The 21,303-nt window shown below is 38.4% G+C and overlaps 1 protein-coding gene across 2 annotated transcripts in view; it reads left to right on the forward strand.

Annotated features, from left to right (window-relative positions):
* Window positions 1-17,300, forward strand: part of kiz (kizuna centrosomal protein) — a 72,974-nt gene extending 55,674 nt beyond the window's left edge. For both annotated transcript variants that reach the window (XM_062041851.1, XM_062041852.1), the window contains one exon: window positions 14,675-17,300. In XM_062041851.1, the coding sequence (XP_061897835.1) occupies window positions 14,675-14,781 (107 nt within the window). In that variant the 3' untranslated portion in view covers window positions 14,782-17,300. The remainder of the gene's footprint in view (window positions 1-14,674) is intronic.
* The last annotated feature ends 4,003 nt before the right edge of the window (window positions 17,301-21,303 follow it).

The raw sequence follows: 21,303 nt of genomic DNA on the forward strand, positions 1-21,303 counted from the left end.
GTAATTGTCCTCTATAGCATTTACAAACAACGTGCCAGTCCAGCCACATGTTGCATGTTGTTATTACTTGCACACACAGGAGACAGCAAAGCATACTTACTCATCAGCCACACAGCTTACACTGACGGTAGCCGTATCAAACAACTTTAACATTGTTACGTTACAAATATGTGAACCCACTGTGAACCCACACCAAAAAAGAATGAAAAACACATTTCTGGAGAACATCCCACCGTAACACAACATAAACACAACAGAACCATTACCCAGAACCCCATGCAGCCCTAACTCTTCCGGTCTACATTATACACCCCCGCTACCACCAAATCCCCCCACACATCAACCCCCCCCCCCCTCTCCGTGCGTTGGTTGAGCGGAAGAGTTAGGGCTGCATGGGATTCTGGGTATTGGTACCGTCAGTGTAAGATGTGTGGCTGCTGAGTTAGTACGCCTTGCTGTCACTTACGTGAGCATGCTGAAATTGCATTCTACGTGTGGTCGAGCAGGTACACTGTTAGGGTAGACTGTAGAGGGCGCCAAATTCAGTGTCATCACGCTCTGATATTCGGGAGTCTCCCGGGAAAAATGAAAGTGTTGGCAAGTATGACGCTATCAAGCGCCATTCAAAACTCGCGGGCTGCACTAACATCAAATTTCCACATTAAAGTGCGTGCCGGTGCGTGTGTCGGAGACCCCTGGTTAACATAGCACAAAGCATTTAAGCTTTGTATGCGGTGTTTTTCATTTAAAAAAATTTTTTGTGGCTCCCATTACTTTCTTTAATTTGTGAAACTTGCCAAAATGGCTCTTTGAGTGGTAAAGGCTGCCGACCCCTGTTCTGGACCAACCAAATTAGGAACTGGTACCAAAAGAATATAGTTACTATGTATACATCACTACCCATTACCCTCAAATGTCCTCAAAACCCATATTTTTCTTAGCAAGTTACTGAAGAGGGACTAAAGTCGTTGAAAAATGTGCCATCGAGCGATATGCTGGGATGGTTATACTACCAAACACAACTGGGCAGCAGCGGCACCGTAGACACCGCTGGTTCGCAGCACGGCAGAGCGACAGACTGCCTGGACAGCTGTAGCTGCTTTAGGCATGCGCAGGAAGCCGAGTCGTGGGTAAAGAAGTCAAATTTGGCGGAAAGGTGTGGAAGATGAACCGCTGCTAATGGTTTCCAATGGTTATAGTAATTTCATTCTCTTGCTATAAATTCAAGCTAGTAAGTAAGACCGGATGTTTTGAGCGGCTCTTAATTACTGTGGCATTCACTACGTCATCTAGCAAATTTTATGCTAGCAACTTAAAGCAAAACAAAAAGCAAAGGGATTGCTAATGTCTTAAAATACTTGCAAGTTGAGGTTTTTGTATTTTTATTTGGATTATACTGGTGGCGCTTGAGTTTTGTTCCTACGACGCGTTGTAAGTCAAATTTCAGTGTAAGTCATAACAAATTCGAGAATTTCTGCAGAAATGTGTAATATATTGTGAAGAATTTTGTATTGTAGAAAGACAGCCGCAAGTGTGTTCAGCAATTATATCTGCTTTAAAACATTTACCTGGTAACCACTTACCTATTTATTGTACATTTTTGTCTTTTGTACCATGAAATTAAAGGCTAGAACAATACATTTAAAGTTAAAAAAACTGGTGGGGTCTTTTGGTGGGGGGGGTGTTGGTGTCTCTTGTTTGCGTGTTGGCGTTTGGGCTTGTTGGCGGGCAGGCGCTGGCTGGTCTCCGTGATCCTGTTGACGTGTGGTTGCTGGTCGCGTTTTTTTTTTCATCGCTTTGATTTAATTGGGTGGTGCTGGCTGTCTGGGGGTGTTGTGGCTGCTGTTTCTTCTGCCGTTTGTTTGTGGTGTGGGCGCCCGTGGCTGCTGGGTCTGGTGCAGGGGGGTGGCTGATGTTGTGACTGGTGGCAGCGCGCGCGCGTGGTGGTTGTCGGGGCTTACAAACTGTGTATATGTAGGTATGTATGTATATATATGTGTATGTGTATGTATGTGTGTGTATGTGTACATGTGTATGTGTATGTTTATGTGTATAGATATGTATGTATATTTCTGGGGGTACGTTCTGGGCCTGCCTGTCGGGTGGGGGTCGGCGCCTCATGGTTTTGTATCCGGACTGCGTGTCTGGAGCTCCTGGGTCCCACCGTCCATCCCTTCCGGGTGCCTGTCTTGGTTGGGGCCTGCTGGGTCTGGTCCCTGCGTGTACTGTGGTAGTTTGGTGCTGCAGGGTATTCCGAAGTGCTGCGAGTCGGCCAGTTGTTGGGGTAGCGACCTTGTGTGTCAGCATGTCTGTGATCTTCTTTTATTTCTTTTTTTTAATTTTTTTTTTAAATAGATTTAATTATTTTTGTATTCTTATTTTTTTATGTATTTTATTAATATTATTATTATTATTATTAACATTATTTATTTATTTATTTTCCCCTACCTCAGGGGGGGACTCGGCGGGGCGGTTGCTGGTTGTTCCATCTCCATCGTTGGGGTCCCTGCGGGTGGGGTGGGTGGTTCCCGTGGCCCCGTGCTGGGTGGTCCTGTGGCGGCCGGCTTGGGTGGGGTGGCCGTGGGCTGGCCTCGCCGGGCTGTCCGGGGGTGGGGGGGCTCATGGGGGCCCGGTTGCCGGTGGGGCAGGGGCGGTCTTCCCGTCCGGTTGCGGAGGGTCTCCGGGCCCCTCGGGCGGGGCGTCCCGCCTTTCTGTCCGTGTGGGGTGTGGTCTCTCGCTGGCTTGGGGTCTGGCTGCCCCCTGCTTTTCTCGTGCCTTGTCCTCTGCCGGGTGCGTCTGTCTGCGGCCTGCTGCTGGCCTTTGTGGGCGGCGCGGTGGACCAGGCTCTGGGGTTCCTGTCGCTGTCCGGCTTGGCTGCGTGGGGGCGGTGGTCCCTGGTTCCCTGGGCACCACACCTACTATATGTAATAGCGTATAAAATAACGAAATATATATATTATTTTATTTTTTTTTTTTTAAGAACAGGCCCGCGGGCGACTCATCTGGTCCTTACGGGCGACCTGGTGGCCGCGGGCACCGCGTTGGTGACCCCTGCCCTAGGGTAAACTGGGTATAACACATGACACACTGACAAAGCTTAACCTATTGTTACTATAACAATCTACAAGGTTAATGTAGGTTGCTTATCTTTCTTCCCCTCCATTTTTCTGCATTCTTTCGTATCTCAAGTTATCATTACGTATTTGTATTGTTTGCATTTGAACAATTGTATTGTTGATAATAAAGGTAAAGTCTTGGTATTGTTTATTATCAATAGCATTATTTCTATTTGTATTCATATTGCTCCATTTTTAGTGTAATAATGCTCATTATCATTTCTGTATTTTTTATTTTCGCTAACTGCTTATTTGCTATTACTTTTACCATCATATTTTTACATGTCGTATTTGCTGATGTTGCTCTGTTGTTGGTGTTGTTGTGTTTGCTGTTGTTGTTTTTGTCTCTCTGTCTAATCCCCCTCTTGTCCCCACAATTCTCCCCTCTGTCTTCCTTTTTTTCTCTTTCTATCCCCTCCTGCTCCGGCCCGGCTGCACCAAATGATACATGATAATATAAATACATTTAATAAAGTCAAAATACAAATAAGGCAACAAGAGAAGTATCCTACACTTCTCTTTTGTAAAGTAAATCTGAACAGCCGATATGGGCATTTACATCAACTATATGATTTGCCTGAGAAGCTGGGCAGGACATTAAAAAAAAAATAAAATAAATAAAAAAATAAAAAAAATAAAAATCATTGAGTTATTAACCAAATTGTACTATACACTTGTGACTCTGCAACAAGCCATATTTTGGTTGAACAGTGTTAGTTTTTGAAAGCTGTTTTTATTTTATTTTCCAGTTATAGTCTTTTGACGAAAATGTATTTTCGTTTTAGTCATTTAAATTATTTAGTTTTAGTCTAGTTTTAGTCGACAAGATTCCTCAACATTTTAGTTGACTAAAATTACAGTAAATGTTGTCGACTTAAATATAAAGTATAGTGGACAACGGATCTTTGAAGTTGTCTTGAAAGCACTTTTATTAATTATCATTGCAGAGCATCTCAAAAACTAAATTAACAAGACCTGTGTTCATGAATATTTCAATAAGTACATTTCACACTTAACCTTATTGTATGTTATGGTTTTAGCGGAAATTTAGATTATTTTTCAAATGTTGAATAACACATGACTAAAATAGTGACATGAAGAAACAAACTAGTTTTATTCTAGATTGGCGAGCAAGCTCACCTATTTGACAACAAAAGTAGTGATAGAGTAAGCAGTCTTGCTCCTTCTCTACTGTCTTTAATAGTAACAGTAATTCAGAACAGTATGAATCATTTGGAAATCATAGTTAAGGCATACTTACTGTTGCGTAGATATCCTGATGATTAGCCTGCAAAAGACGCTTCAAGTTGGTTGTATTTTTGGTTGTATTTTATATTATTGAAGCCACAGGGTTTACAACATGTCTTGTTGTCTACCTTGCAAAGGTAAAATGTGTCCATATGTCTTCTCTATCTTCCAAGGGTAGAAGACATATTGTAATGATGTGTGTAACAATACAGAATAGGGATGTAACGATATAAACATTTCATATTACGGTTATTGTGACCAAAATTATCACGGTTATCATTGTTATTGTTAAATGTGCTCAAAAAGTGTTTTAAACATAACTAAAATAAATAGACACATTGTTAAAAAAAACACTATTTTGCATTTCTTGTTTGTTATTTCTACTGAAGTGTTTTAGTCTTAGTTTTTTATCAGTTTTAATAGCTAATCTTTTATTTCTGTACTGTAAATATTTGATTTTACAGTAGCACCTTAAGATTTATTTAAATATTGAAATATTTTTTGATTGTGTATAATTTCCGGCAGGCTCTGTGTCTGACCTACTCTGTTCAGCGGTACTTGATCGCACCATAAAAACACCTCGTCTCTTTTCATCTGAGGAAAGATCGATCATAGTAGTTACGTGCTAAGAGAGCACAGCTTGTAGGTTCAATGTGCAGAACTGAATAGCTTAATTGCTCACACAGTAATGTGTTTGTAGATGTTGTTTTTAACGCGGAAAATGTATGTCTGTTGTTTTCATGTTAGCAATAAGCTAGCGAGCTGGCACCAGTAAGTCCGCCGTGGCCCGTGAGCAGTGTTAGTAATAATGGCGTTATTTTTTTCAGTATTAAGTAATCCAATGAATTACTGTTGCCATCGTTTCAGCGTTGTTGCCGTTACTAAGAATGTGAAGTGGCGCATCACTACAGTTTGGTTGAATGAAGCGCAAAGTGTCTGGTTTCGACACACATTGTCTGCATGCAGGGAGTAAAGGTGAAAATTATAAAATGATCGGCAGTTACGGAGAAATCCACTGAAAAAAGGACACAATGCACTAGTATCATCTTGCCTCATCTCTGTCCCTTTGCTGTCAGTGTCAAGCTATTTGAGCCCGCACGCACATGACCCCCACCCCAGCCCTCAGTAAACCAGTGTTGGCGAAAATGTTGACATACACGAAATCTAATCATATTTACTTTAATTTTGTCTATAGGGTGTGAACTGTTTGTAATATATCCAATCACAGTTCTTTAATAGCATTATATATGAGAGAGGGTTTGGACTGGGCACTGATGTGTTTCCTTCCTTGTTTAATAAGTTGAAATTCTCTCCAGCTGCGCCAAAACAAAAATGTGTTGATTTGTTCCACGCCATAATATGTGAACAGTAAACAGAGCACCTTTTTATTTTTGACACCATCAGCTGGCGTGTCATTGTGACATCAACAGACTGTAAGTGAGCTATGTGTATTTGCTGCTTCGAGCGCACTCATAAACAAATTATGATAAAGGCATGCATCATAACTCCGTTTTACAACACACATACATACCTGCTTAGCCATAGGCATAGCATTAAACATACTTTTTGCGTTTCTCTGTGTAAAAAAAAAAGTGGACGATACATAAACTTTAAAGGCCTACTGAAACCCACTACTACCAACCACGCAGTCTGATAGTTTGAAATCTTAACATTGCAACACATGCCAATATGGCCGGGTTAGATTAGTAAAGTGCAATTTTAAACTTCCCTCGAAATATCCTGCTGAAAACGTCTTGATATGATGACGTTTGCGCGTGACGTCACGGATTGTAGCAGACATTTTGGGACACCATTGTGGCCAGCTATTAAGTCGTCTGTTTTCATCCCAAAATTCTGCAGTATTCTGGACATCTGTGTTGGTGAATCTTTTGCAATTTGTTTAATGAACAATGAAAACAGCAAAGAAGAAAGCTGTAGGTGAGAAGCGGTGTATTAGCAGCCGGCTGAAGCAACAAAAACACGTAGCCGGTGTTTCATTGTTTACATTCCCGAAATATGACAGTCAAGCTTTACCATTGGCCTGTGGAGAACTGGGACAACAGAGACTCTTACCAGTAGGACTTTGAGTTGGATATGCGCTACCGTGAGTACGCAGCTGCGGCTTCCAAACATTTGATCGCTTGCCCATACGTGCGTGCCGCTATGTGCATGTCACGTACGTAACTTTGGGGAAATATATGTGCTGTATGAACTTTGCGGAGGTGAACGGTACTTTGGGCTGTGGGATTGAGTGTGTTGTGCGGGTGTTTGATTGGTATTGGCGGGTTATATGGACGGGAGGGAGAAGGTGTTTGTTATGCGGGATTCATTTGTGGCATATTAAATATAAGCCTGGTTGTGTTGTGGCTAATAGAGTATATATATGTCTTGTGTTTATTTACTGTTTTAGTCATTCCCAGCTGAATATCAGGTCCCACCCGCCTCTCACAGCATCTTCCCTATCTGAATCGCTTCCACTGCCCTCTAATCCTTCACTCTCACTTTCCTCATTCACAAATCTTTCATCCTCGCTCAAATTAATGGGGTAATCGTCGCTTTCTCGGTCCGAATCGCTCTCGCTGCTGCTGGCCATGATTGTAAACAATGTGCAGATGTGAGGAGCTCCACAACCTGTGACGTCACGCTACTTCCGGTACAGGCAAGGCTTTTTTATCAGCGACCAAAAGTTGCGAACTTTATCGTCGATGTTCTCTACTAAATCCTTTCAGCAAAAATATGGCAATATCGCGAAATGATCAAGTATGACACATAGAATGGACCTGCTATCCCCGTTTAAATAAGAACATCTAATTTCAGTAGGCCTTTAAGACATGATGCAGCATACCTGTTGATAAACTAGTTTGAGAAGAATGATTTTGCATTATGCATAGGATCGTTAAGGTAAATGTTGTGATGGTTGATAACATGTACCATATTTTTGGGAGTATAAGTCGCTCCGGAGTATAAGTCGCACCGGCCAAAAATGCATAGTAAAAAAGGAAAAAAACATTTATAAGTCGCACGTACACTACCGTTCAAAAGTTTGGGGTCACATTGAAATGTCCTTATTTTTTAAGGAAAAGCCCTGTAATTTTCAATGAAGATAACTTTAAACTAGTCTTAACTTAAGAGAAATACACTCTATACATTGCTAATGTGGTAAATGACTATTCTAGCTGCAAATGTCTGGTTTTTGGTGCAATATCTACATAGGTGTATAGAGGCCCATTTCCAGAAACTATCACTCCAGTGTTCTAATGGTACAATGTGTTTGCTCATTGGCACAAAAGGCTAATTGATGATTAGAAAACCCTTGTGCAATCATGCTCACACATCTGAAAACAGTTTAGCTTATTACAGAAGCTACAAAACTGACCTTCCTTTGAGCAGATTGAGTTTCTGGAGCATCACATTTGTGGGGTCAATTAAACGCTCAAAATGGCCAGAGAAAGAGAACTTTCATCTGAAACTCGACAGTCTATTCTTGTTCTTAGAAATGAAGGCTATTCCACAAATTTGTTTGGGTGACCCCAAACTTTTGAACGGTAGTGTAAGTATAAGTCGCATTTTTTGGGGAAATGTATTTGATAAAACCCAACACCAAGAATAGACATTTGAAAGGCAATTTAAAATAAATAAAGAATAGTGAACAACAGGCTGAATAAGTGTACGTTATATGACGCATAAATAACCAACTGAGAACGTGCCTGGTATGTTAACGTAACATATTATGGTAAGAGTCATTCAAATAACTATAACATTTAGAACATGCTATACGTTTACCAAACAATCTGTCACTCCTAATCGCTAAATCCGATGAAATCTTATACGTCTAGCCTCTTACGTGAATGAGCTAAATAATATTATTTGATATTTTACGGTAATGTGTTAATAATTTCACACATAAGTCGCTCCTGAGTATAAGTCGCACCCCCGGCCAAACTATGAAAAAAACTGTGACTTATAGTCTAAAAAAACGGTATAAATGAAGGATATTTAATTGTATTTATTTTACTTGTATTTTTTATTGTACTATTTAAAGGCCAAATGCTATTGTGTGTCTTTTTACCTAAGTCTACATTAAATATTTAATGTTGTTACTTTACAGAATATTTTTTTATACATTTTTTATTGCTGTGCATATCATATGGCACACACTGCAATCTATTGAGTTCAGGTGAATGACAAATGTTCTAAAATATTTTACATAGTGTTTTTTATTATTCAACCAGTTAATGTAAACATATTTGACCTTAAAGATGGTATCAAATGTAATAGCGTATAAAATAACGTTAACTTAGTTACTAACTCAATTACTTTTTGGGAGAAGTAATTTGTAACTATAACTAATTACTTTTTTAAGGTAAGATGACCAACACTGCCCGTGAGTTTATACAATTGCAGTTATTAATCTCAGTTTTTAGATAATTTTATTTTAAAAGGGTCATACTAACCATCGGGGGAGTTTTGCAGCTGTTACCATAATTACCGTCTATAGTTACATCCCTACAATACAGTCTTATTTCCCAGTGAAAAATCCCAACACCTTGTCTATAGTTGTGATTCTGACTGGATCCCTGCCGTGATTTACCCCCGCCCCTCTCCTGCATGCCACTGTGATTGGATAGATTCCTAACTTGTCCCACCTACCTAAATACAAAATTAAATATGATTGGATTTTGTCTCCGTCAATTATTTTTGTCTTGTTTTTATTTGTGGACTAAATTGTTAATTAATTTTCTAATTTTTTTCGTCAACACACATTTGTTTCGACTCGTTATCGTCCTATTTTAGTTAGGGGAAAATAGGTCTTAGGCGATAACTAAGACGAAACATTTTTGTCAACAAAATTAACACTGTGGTACGACACACTTATGGCATTGTTTCACTTCTAATGAATACCTCTGTGTCAGTCAACAATTTGATTACATTATTAAATTATCGTAAGGGCTAGGCGTGTCAATCTAAATAGTGATAGTATCGATACCAAGGGAAGTATTGGCATGGGATCATTACTTGTGTTGCAGTTTCTCTTCTATGCATCCAGCAAATTACTAAATTTTCCTCAAAGTTTAAGCAACCGCAACGTCTCTTCGAATTTGTCAGTGCAAACGGCACACCTGCTGCTGCTCAATCAGGCACGTGTCGCCCCTTACCTGCCTTTTTATTTTGTCCATACATGCTTCATTACTTAACTGCAGAGGGTTACCTGAAAGGCAGGGCTGTTATACGGTCAGTGTTTAAGGTAATGCATATGTCCGTGCAAAGACCTGGAAGGAGACGTCGACTGATGTGCTCGCTGGCAAATGTCTCTTTAAAATACACTCCAATGGTTCTTTAGATAATACTGTTGGCAAGTTTTTTACGTCAATTTAAATCATGCAAGTATGTAATTTATTGCCATTAATCGCGATTATTTTAAAATTCACAAGTGTGATTAAATTTCAATATTAAAATTTTTGTTATTTTGTTGATTTTTTAAATGTTGTAATTGTGTTGTTTTTTCCTTAAACAATTGTTTGAAGTAGAACATCATTGAATCATTGATGTACTATTATATTGTTGTATTTATTTTTTGTATTGTATTTGTTGTATTCTGCATACAATAGGTTTTCTATTTTCTCATAATCATAATTAACTAAAGAGAGGCAAATTTACAAAATCAATCAATGATCATGACATTTCAAATCAATCGCAATACAAGCCCTGTATTTACTTGGTATCGGATCGATTAAAAAATTCCCAGTATCGCCCACTTTTAGTTAATGTCTTTGTAAAGTAAATTCCAGGGCTTCTCTAATCAGCATACTTGCCAACACTCCCGATTTTCCCGGGAGACTCAAGAATTTCAGTGCCCCTCCCGAAAACCATTCTCCCGAATTTCTCCCGATTTCCCAACAATATTGGGGGCGTGCATTAAAGGCACAGTCTTTAGCATCCTCTATAACAGGGGTCACCAACGCGGTGCCCGCGGGCACCAGGTCGCCCGTAAGGACCAGATGAGTCGCCCGCGGGCCTGTTCTAAAAAAAAAAAAAAAAAAAAAAAAAATTTAATTTTTTTATTTTTTATTTTTTAAATTAAATCTACATAGAAAAAACACAATATACACTTTCAATCAGTGCATCAACTCAAACAACATCCCCCATGCACACTCATCCACACCCACTCACACAAAATGGGTTATTTCTTTCTGCTACCAATATTCTGGTTCCCACAACATATACAACACATCTGCAAGGGACACAGTCCCTGAAGCACACATGATTGTATAGGCTGCTGGTCCACTAACATTTTCATTAATTACTATTTTTTTATGTAATTATTTTTATATTGTTTTACTTTCTTTTTTATCCAAGAAAATGTTTTTTATTTATTTATCTTATTTTATTTTATTTTTTAAAAAAGGGCCTTATCTTCAACAGACCAGGTTGTCAATGAAATTAGATTTGTTTAAAGGGTTTTTTAAACCAGGCCCAGTCCAGATAATGTCCAAGTCGGACTCAGCAACACACACCTTCATTCATGTACACAGAAAAAAATTAGGGAACACAACAGATTGCATATAATTTATAAACAAAATTACATTTTCAAAATAAGCATTTATGTACAGTCCAGATTATGTCCAGGTCACTCAAATTAGGGAACACAACAACAGATATCATATAATCTATAAACATAATTATACTTTCAAAATAAGCCTTTGAGGACTTCTCATCTTTTTTTTAATGTTTTTTGGCATCATTATCGTTTTCAACCATGTAACTTTCTAAAGTTAGAAAATACTGAATAAATGTTTTAAAGAAAGTAATAATAAGTGAATATCTGTTTTTGGCCTTAAAAATAAACATTTTACCGAGTACTATAATTAAATTGACTAAATCATGATTGTCAATGAACTCTCCTAAAATAACAGAAACCACATTAAGCTTCATAAACAAACCAATCCTTAAACACATTTTTTCAACTTCCACCCAAAACAAAGACACAATATGACAATACCAAAACAAATGCAGGGTGGATTCAGGCTCCTGACAACAAAATCGGCAATCATCTGACTCTGTCATATTCCATAATTTTAACATTTTACCTGTGGGTAAAAAGTTATAAATAATTTTAATTTGAAAATAACGATTTTGCACATCGATAGTGGTTTTATAGATTAGTTTGAATATGGCATCCCATGGCAACGGGCAGTCAAAAAAGTCCTCCCATTTTCCATTTGTGTTGTATGAGGCAGCCTTCAAAGATTTCTTTATTAAATAAAAATTATATATTTTTCTATTTATTTTAGTTCCTTTTTGCCAACTAGAATTTCTTATTAGAGGTTTACAAACTAATAATTTAGTAGTTCCATAATTAATTATTTGTTTCCATCTTTTCCCAATTACTCCAGTTAGTTGATAAAATGAAAAGCTTGAGCAAGCATCACCATACATAGCTCTAAATTAATCATACTTCATAATTTTACCATTCTCATTGATAATATCATTGACAAAAATGATTCCTCTTTCAAACATATTTTTCCAAAAGAAAGGCTTTCCATCTATTACAATATTAGAGTTCATCCATATTAACTGCTGCAAAATATCGTCTCTTTTTTCTGGCACATAAAATTGAAAACACCACTATGAGTGGATTGTTTCCTTTATGAACCCTGCCATGTTTCCCAGCAGACTCTCTGGGAGGGGATCACTTGTAAAAAAGGATACAATTTCTTTTGATACAGTACATGTTTTTTGTCCAACAGGACATTTGTGTACCACTCAATGTTTAAATACATCTTTGGAACAATTGATGCTTTTAAAGACAGACACATAGCTTCAAGGTTGAGAAGTTTCAGGCCCCCATATTCATACTCTTTGTACAAAACCTTTCTTTTAATCTTTTCTGGTTTGCCGTTCCAGACAAAATCGAAGACCCTCCGCTCATAAATCTTAAAAAAGTTTTGTGATGGAGCTGGTAATGACAAAAACAAATAAATAAATTGAGGAATAATTAACGAGTTGGCAATAGACATTTTACCATACAAGGTTAGGGATTTCCCTTTCCATAATTGCATAATTTTGTCCAGCCTTCTTAGTCGATTATCATAATTTACTGAGCCTAGATCTTCCAGATTTTCTGGGACAACAACACCAAGTATGTTAACTGGTCCATCTGTCCACAAAACAGGCACTTTGCATTCCATTCGAAAGGACGTTCCCTTTAGATTTCCGATCCTTAACATTTTACATTTATCATAATTAAGCTTAAGGCCAGATTGCTGTGAAAATATGTCCAAAAGATTAAGAAGGTTCCGCAAACAATGAGGAAAAATCTTATCTTTGTGAATCAGCCTTTTCTGACATGAACTTCATCAAGAACAAACACAGAACACGCCTCACTGATGCACATCTGCAAGACTCACTCAGAGTTGCAGTGTCAAGTTACACACCAGAGTACAACACACTAGTTAACAGCATGCAATGCCAGGCTTCCCACTAACTGACAAAGAAACAGATAACAGATTTGGTGTCCAGTTCAAAGTGTGACATGATTTAAAAATTTGAGAGTTTACTTTTGTATTTTACATGAGTTATTATGTGTACAAACATGGTGCAAAGTAATTCATGATTTGTTAAAAAATGTTAGTGGCTAGCTAGTTAAAATGGGATATTGTGATTTCACAAGACTGTCTTAGAAGTGATCATTTGAAAATGTTCAATTTGAAAAATGTGCACTTAGAGAAAATATAAAAATAAAGTGTTGCATATTGATATTTATCTGTTTCTATATATATTTATTGTGAGAAATCATTAAGATGATCAGTGTTTCCACAAAGATAAATATCATTAATTATTAATAATAACAGAGTTAAAGGTAAATTGAGCAAATTGGCTACTTCTGGCAATTTATTTAAGTGTGTATCTAACTGGTAGCCCTTCGCATTAATCAGTACCCAAGAAGTAGCCCTTGGTTTCAAAAAGGTTGGTGACCCCTGCTCTATAACCTGTCGTCGCGTCCGCTTTTCCTCCATACAAACAGCGTGCCAGCTCAATCACATAATATATGCGGCTTTTACACACACATAAGTGAATGCAAGCATACTTGATCAACAACCATACAGGTCACACTGAGGGTGGACGTATAAACAATTTTAACACTGTTACAAATACACGCCACACTGTGAACCCACACCAAACAAGAAAGACAAACACATTTCGGGAGAACATCCGCACCGTAACACAACATAAACACAACAGAACAAATACCCAGAACCTCTTGCAGCACTAACTCTTCCGGGACGCTATAATATACACCCTTGCTACCACCTCAACCCCGCCCACCTACATCACCCGAATTCGGAGATCTCAAGGTTGGCAAGTATGCTAATCAGATGATTTTGTGACTAGTAAATGTACACTACCGTTCAAAAGTTTGGGGTCACATTGAAATGTCCTTATTTTTTAAGGAAAAGCACTGTACTTTTCAATGAAGATAACTTTAAACTAGTCTTAACTTTAAAGAGATACACTCTATACATTGCTAATGTGGTAAATGACTATTCTAGCTGCAAATGTCTGGTTTTTGGTGCAATATCTACATAGGTGTATAGAGGCCCATTTCCAGCAACTATCACTCCAGTGTTCTAATGGTACAATGTGTTTGCTCATTGGCTCAGAAGGCTAATTGATGATTAGAAAACCCTTGTGCAATCATGTTCACACATCTGAAAACAGTTTAGCTCGTTACAGAAGCTACAAAACTGACCTTCCTTTGAGCAGATTGACTTTCTGGAGCATCACATTTGTGGGGTCAATTAAACGCTCAAAATGGCCAGAAAAAGAGAACTTTCATCTGAAACTCGACAGTCTATGCTTGTTCTTAGAAATGAAGGCTATTCCACAAAATTGTTTGGGTGACCCCAAACTTTCGAACGGTAGTGTATATTAAGGTATAGACCAAAATATAAGACGTATGCTTTACTTTGAAAAAAGTATTAAAACAAAGGTTGGTTGTCTTCTTTTTGTCAAAAATAAATTTACACATACAAACTGAGAGCCAAATTACTTTACCCCAAACTCGTCATAGCATTTATTTCCAACACACACACACACGCACATGAGAGATACAGTCAGAACACAGAGACCCTCAAATGTTGGGCATATTAATAGATATATCAATTTATGTTGTACTATATAATGAATTACAAATATTATTCTGTGGTATCACAAGGTTTACTTTGGCTTGAACACAATTCACATTTTAGAATGCTTAAATTGTTTAATTCAGCTCTGTTGTAACTTGTTTTTTTTGCTGTCTTGTGTAGCATTCTGGGGAGAGTCAGATGACAACAACTCAGACATCGAAGCAGTTTTGCGTCCTCAACCTTTCAACAGGAATGACAGCGACGACACAGACGACTTCTATGACTGATAGGTTGAGATATGTTTTTGACAATAACTGTGTTGATATCAAACCACCCATTCACAGAGCTTGACTAACATATAGTACTTTACATCTCGACCGCTTTATTAGTGGTCAGCATTGTAAACTCAGTACAGGTGTCGTAAAAACAAATAAAGTTGACGACTCTTACATTGGGTAAAGTATGTGAAGTGTTGCCCAACACTCTGATGTTAACCCTGCTTCAGTCTCTTTATCTGAACAACTCTCCCAGCTCATAATAGCAGCTCGAAATAGATTAAACAGATCTTTTAAAGTGATTTGTTTGCACTAGGCTGGAAATCATGCATTTTAAATGCCGCAAGCATCTCCGAGTGCTCTGCCTCCATCATGCTCGAGTGTAGTGATGTGAGTCACCTATAAAATGACAAAGCACAATGGCCACTCTGCACGCTGCCGCACAACCTGTGAACCTCCTGAAGAGGCCCATCCCGCTGCACCACCTCCCCCCATGGAGCAAAGTGTCACCCCAAGCAAACTCAACTTGTTAAGAACAAATGAACCCTATTTGGGAGGAAAGCTGCTTTTAATTTTGCAAATTACCAAATGAAGATTTCTCATTTGAATTGCTTTCAAACATCGTAAATTCCTTTTCATTGTATTGCTCTCTTTGTCCCAGTTTACACAGGCAATATTTTGGCCAAAACTGGGAATCCGCTTTATTTGTTTCGTATTGTTTCCAGACCCAAAACGTCAACAAACTGTTTTTCCAATTTTGTGCGTAATTGGAAAATGGACAAAACAGATAACGGGCACATTTGCTCGCTATATGTTTTGGTCATTGAATTTTATTTTCATGAATGGAAATTCCATTTATCAATTTTCTACCGCTTGTCCCTCTCGGGGTCGCAGGGGTGGCTGGAGCCTATCCCAGCTGCACTTGTCCAGGTACACCCTGGACAAGTTGCCACCTCATCGCAGGGCCAACACAGATAGACAACATTCACACACTAGGGCCAATTTAGTGTTACCAATCAACCTATCCCCAGGTGCATGTCTTTGGAGGTGGAGTACCCGGAGGGAACCCACGCAGTCACAGGGAGAACATGGAAACTCTCCAAAGAAAGACACAGAGCCCGGTAATCAATCTCATGACCTTCTTATTATGAGGCAAACGCACTTACCCTTGTTTCACCGTGCTGATGAATGTGAATTGAAAATCTAAAAAAACGATTGGTTCATTTGAATTTCATTTTGAGCCAGGCCCAAATGGGCACCAGCACCCTCGTGACCCCGAGAAGGACAAGCGATAGAAAATGTATAGAAACAAATGTAATTGATTAAAACAAGTGTTATTTTTCAGTGTCGAACAGCAATAAGCTGATCTGAAAACATTTTTGATTTTTGTTTTGTATTTTATTCAACAAAAGTGAAAATCATTAGTCAGCAGAAATGGAAAAATGGACCAAAAACAGATGTTTTGTCATATCCTCACACCCGAACTGGAAGATGCTAATTAAAGAAAAGTCTGCAGACTGGCCCATGGAAAAAATCCAGTGTGATGTTGTATCCTGCGTCAGAAAGACCAGATGATCATGGATGAATATGTCTGTATATATAAACGTGAGGTACAACATCACACTGATATTGTTTTTTTCCCTGCGGGCCAGTCTTTAAATAGAATGTTCCGGTTACTGTGTTGGTATATGAAAAAAAAAACATCTGCTTTTGGTTAGTTATTGATGACCATTAATTGTCATTTTTGTTAAATGAAATATAAATAAGAAAATAAAAATACATTTAAGATAATTATTGCTCTTTGACGCTGATATAAAGAAACCTTTGTTTACCAATAATATATTTGTTTTTTAAAATAAAATAAAAATAAACCAATTGCATTCATGAAAATTTAATTTAATGACCAAATCATACCATATTTTTCGGTCTATAAGGTACACTTAAAATCATTTCATTTTTTTTAAAAATCACAGGGCACCTTATTACCCGATGCACCTGATGTACGTATTAATTTTGGTGTGCTTACCGACCTCAAAGCAATTTTATTTGATACATAGAGTAATGGTAAGTGTGACCAGTAGATGGCAGTCACATATAAGAGATACATGTGGACTGCAGGTTGACTGACGCCTGTTCAATAAATGATACTAGCAAATACCTGTAAGCAAGCAACTCCAAAACTTTGATGTTTCATTGAGAATATAGAACATTACACACAACATTTAAAAATCTGTCATCATGTTTTACTACGACTTTGGTGAGCTACGAAGCCGCGCTGCTGGACGCAAGCAAAGCGTTACGGCTACCTTAGTCAGACATACTGTGCTTTAACATACAGGTATTATGGTGTGTGTATAAGGACCTCAAAATGGCACCTTGTGGGAAACATATTATCTGGCATTTTGTTTTGCAATATTATGCACAACTAACCTTTTTTTACCTATTGGTACCTGCTGGTATGTCTTTGGGATCTGCATAAGTCCCAAAATCTGCACGCGTCTGCCATTTTAGCCCATGCCATAGTCAATAAACTCCTTTTTCTCTATACTCTTGTTGTGGGGCATTCATCCTCCGCTGTTGTCATTTGTAATATAAAGTAGCGTACAGTTCCAACTCATATTTATAAGTAGACTCGCTATGGAAGGGCCAAAAACTACCGGTACAACAAAGATGACGGGGAGAAGACGCTGTCGAAGTTGAGCCACGTAAATAAGACCACCCACAAAATGGTGCATCCTGAAGCGACGGTCGGAAAGCGACTTGAAGATGGTCTGTAAAACATAATTTATGCAACATTTTGACCAAAGACCCACCATTACATGTTATGTAGACCACAAGAAGTGTTGTAAATGTAGAAAAAAACAATCACAATGTGACCCCTTTATGCGTCTCATAATTCAGTGTGCCTTTTGTATGAAAATAGACCTGCTCATCGGCAGTGCGACTTATAATATGAAACAGATGGGAAAAAAATGGAATGGAAACAAATATTTTAAAAAAGTTGTTATTTGCTTTTTTAGTTTTGGTTTTATAAAAAAAAAATTGTTATTAACGATTTACATGGATTTTGGGGAAATGCTAAGGTTTGCCATAGTTCCAAATTGTCACCATCATAACACGTTTTATGTTTATACCTACATCTAAGTAAAATTTTCTATACTTTCAATAGTTTTTTGTCATGCTTTTGTGTAGGGTAGCCATTGCAAGCTAATTTAAGGACAATTCAGTGTTTCAAACAAAAATACTGTGGTGTAAGTGTCATCTATATTCATTTAACACTTGAAAATCAAAAACTGAATGGCACAAAAACTTTAAAACAAACATTTGAGAATATCAGTATGAAGCTTGGACTTGCTTCTAGAACAGGATATTATCCAGGCTGGAAAAACATGATATCATGGCAGTATCGCATCCTTTTTGTGCTTGGCATATTGTGTACACCGCCTTCCGCCTGTGTGCAGCTGGGTCAGGCTCCAGCACCCTCCGCAACACCCTAAGGCAGTGGTTCTCAACCTTTTTTCAGTGATGTACCCCCTGTGAACATTTTTTAAATTCAAGTACCCCCTAATCAGAGCAAAGTATTTTTGGTTGAAAAAAAGAGATAAAGAAGTAAAATATAGCACTATGTCATCAGTTTATGATTTATTAAATTGTATAACAGTGCAAAATATTGCTCATTTGTTGTGGTCTTTCTTGAACTATTTGGAAAAAAAGATATAAAAATAAATAAAAACTTGTTGAAAAATAAACAAGTGATTCAATTATAAATAAAGATTTCTACACATAGAAGTAATCATCAACTTAAAGCGCCCTCTTTGGGGATTGTAATAGAGATCCATCTGGATTCATGAACTTAATTCTAAACATTTCTTCACAAAAAAAGAAATCTTTAACATCAATATTTATAAAACATGTCCACAAAAAATCTAGCTGTCAACAATGAATATTGCATTGTTGCATTTCTTTTCACAGTTCTTTTTGACAGACATTTTTAAAAAATCTCACGTACCCCTTGGCATACCTTCAAGTACCCCCAGGGGTACGCGTACCCCCATTTGAGAACCACTGCCCTAAGGGACAAGCGGTAGAAAATGGATGAATATTTGCATGCTATCTTGGGATTGTTATATTCTGTGATGCAGCTACAGTATAATTCTCAATTTTTCTGTTGTCACATTGTACATTTGCATGGATGTGTTACATTTTCTTCTCAACACAGTGTATATATCAATAACTCAGTTATCATGTGCAAACTTGTTTTCCAGCCTTATATACTGTTAAGTCTATAATGTAAACCTCTTAACTGCACACCGGCGTGCAGTTAATGTGGAAAAAAGCAAATAGTATTCCATGTCCGCAGGATTCCATTAGTAAGCTTTAGTTGACTTTAAATATCTAAAACTCCATATTCATTACCAATAATGGCAGCAGACAACCCTGACCCGACACAGGGAAAGGGACTTTGGCAGAATAATTTTGAGTTCTCCCTAACACGATATTCGTGTTAAGGAGCATGTCAACAGACACTTGAAAGCTACATATGACTCATGTTGAAAGTGGAGTTAGATTGTACTAATGTGAAGTAACCATTTTTACTTTTTTAGAAATATCGTATTTGACTTACTTAGCACAAAGATATGACGATTCAGACGTCTTGGCTCAGTTCATAGAGTGGTTGTGTCAGCAACTTGAGGGTTTCAGGTTCAATCCCCGCTTCTGCCATCCTTGTCACAGTTGTTGTGTCCTTGGGCAAGACACTTTACCCACCTGGTCCCAGTGCCACCCACACTGGTTGAAATTTAACTTAGATAAAGGGTTTCACGATGTAAAGTGCTTTGAGTGATTAGAGAAAAGTGCTATATAAATATAATTAATTTCACGATGATTACATTAATTATATTATTTTTATGTCGTCATAGATGAGAGGGCTTTGTATTGCACTTTAGAGATTTCATTAACAAAGAATGTTGATGAGATCTGCAAAATTTACATTATAAATACAAAAACATATTTTAATCAGGGATGTTCCCTCACCAGCTACAAACCTCAGCATGTATGTTTGATTCAAAAGCTTTTATACATTTTTTAATTTACACTTTTTTTTAACAAAACTGAACTGTCACGGCGGAGTTTGTTCTCCCGAATTGCAGACGGACCACTCCGGACGAAAGTGTGAGGTAGGAACATGATTTAAAGGCCTACTGAAATGAAATTGTTTTATTTAAAAGGGGATAGCAGATCCATTCTATGTGTCATAGTTGATCCATCCATCCATTTCTACCGCTTATTCCCTTCGGGGTCGCGGGGGGCGCTGGAGCCTATCTCAGCTACAATCGGGCGGAAGGCGGGGTACACCCTGGACAAGTCGCCACCTCATCGCAGGGCCAACACAGATAGACAGACAACATTCACACTCACATTCACACACAGTTGATCATTTCGCGATATTGCCATATTTTTGCTGAAAAGATTTAGCATAGAACAACGACGATAAAGTTCGCAACTTTTGGTCGCTGATAAAAAAAAGCCTTGCCCCTACCAGAAGTAGCGTGACGACACCGGAGGAAGGGCTGCTCACATTTTCCTATTGTTTATACCAGCAGCGAGAGAGATTCGGACCGAGAAAGCGATGATTTCCCCATTAATTTGAGCGAGGATGAAAGATGCGTGGATGAGGAACGTGAAAGTGAAGGACTAGAGTGCAGTGCAGAACGTATCTTTTTTCGCTCCGATCGTAACTTAGGTACAAGCTGGCTCATTGGATTCCACACTCTCTCCTTTTTCTATTGTGGATCACGGATTTGTATTTTAAACCACCTCGGATACTATATCCTCTTGAAAATGAGAGTCGAGAACGCAAAATGGACATTCACAGTGACTTTTATCTCCACGACAATACATTGGTGAAGCACTTTAGCTACTGAGCTAATGTGATAGAATCGGGCTTAACTGCATATAGAAACAAAACAAATAAGTACCTGACTGGAAGGATAGACAGAAGATCAACAATACTATCAAACTCTGGACATGTAACTACACGGTTAATGCTTTCCAGCTTGGCGAAGCTTAGCAATGCTGTTGCTAACGACGCCATTGAAGCTAACTTAGCTACGGAACCTCGACAGAGCTATGCTAAAAACATTAGCTCTGCACCTACGCCAGCTCTCATCTGCTCATCACGACCCGTGCTCACTTGCGTTCCAGCGATCGACGGTACGACGAAGGACTTCACCCGATCACTGATGCGGTCGGCGGCCCGGAGACGGAGGAAGTCAAGGTAAGGTCGTTCGGCTAGCGCGTCTGCTATCCTCAAAGTCCTCCTGGTTGTGTTGCTGTAGTCCGCCGCTAATATACTGATCCCACCTAAGACTTTTTTCTTTGCAGTCTCCATTGTTCATTAAACAAATTGCAAAAGATTCACCAACACAGATGTCCAGAATACTGTGGGATTTTGAGATGAAAACAGAGCTTTTTGTATTGGATTCAATGGGCTCCGAACACTTCCGCTTCAACCGTTGACGTCACGCGCAAACG

This window comes from Entelurus aequoreus, linkage group LG03, assembly GCF_033978785.1.
Source record: "Entelurus aequoreus isolate RoL-2023_Sb linkage group LG03, RoL_Eaeq_v1.1, whole genome shotgun sequence".
Lineage (NCBI taxonomy): Eukaryota > Metazoa > Chordata > Actinopteri > Syngnathiformes > Syngnathidae > Entelurus > Entelurus aequoreus.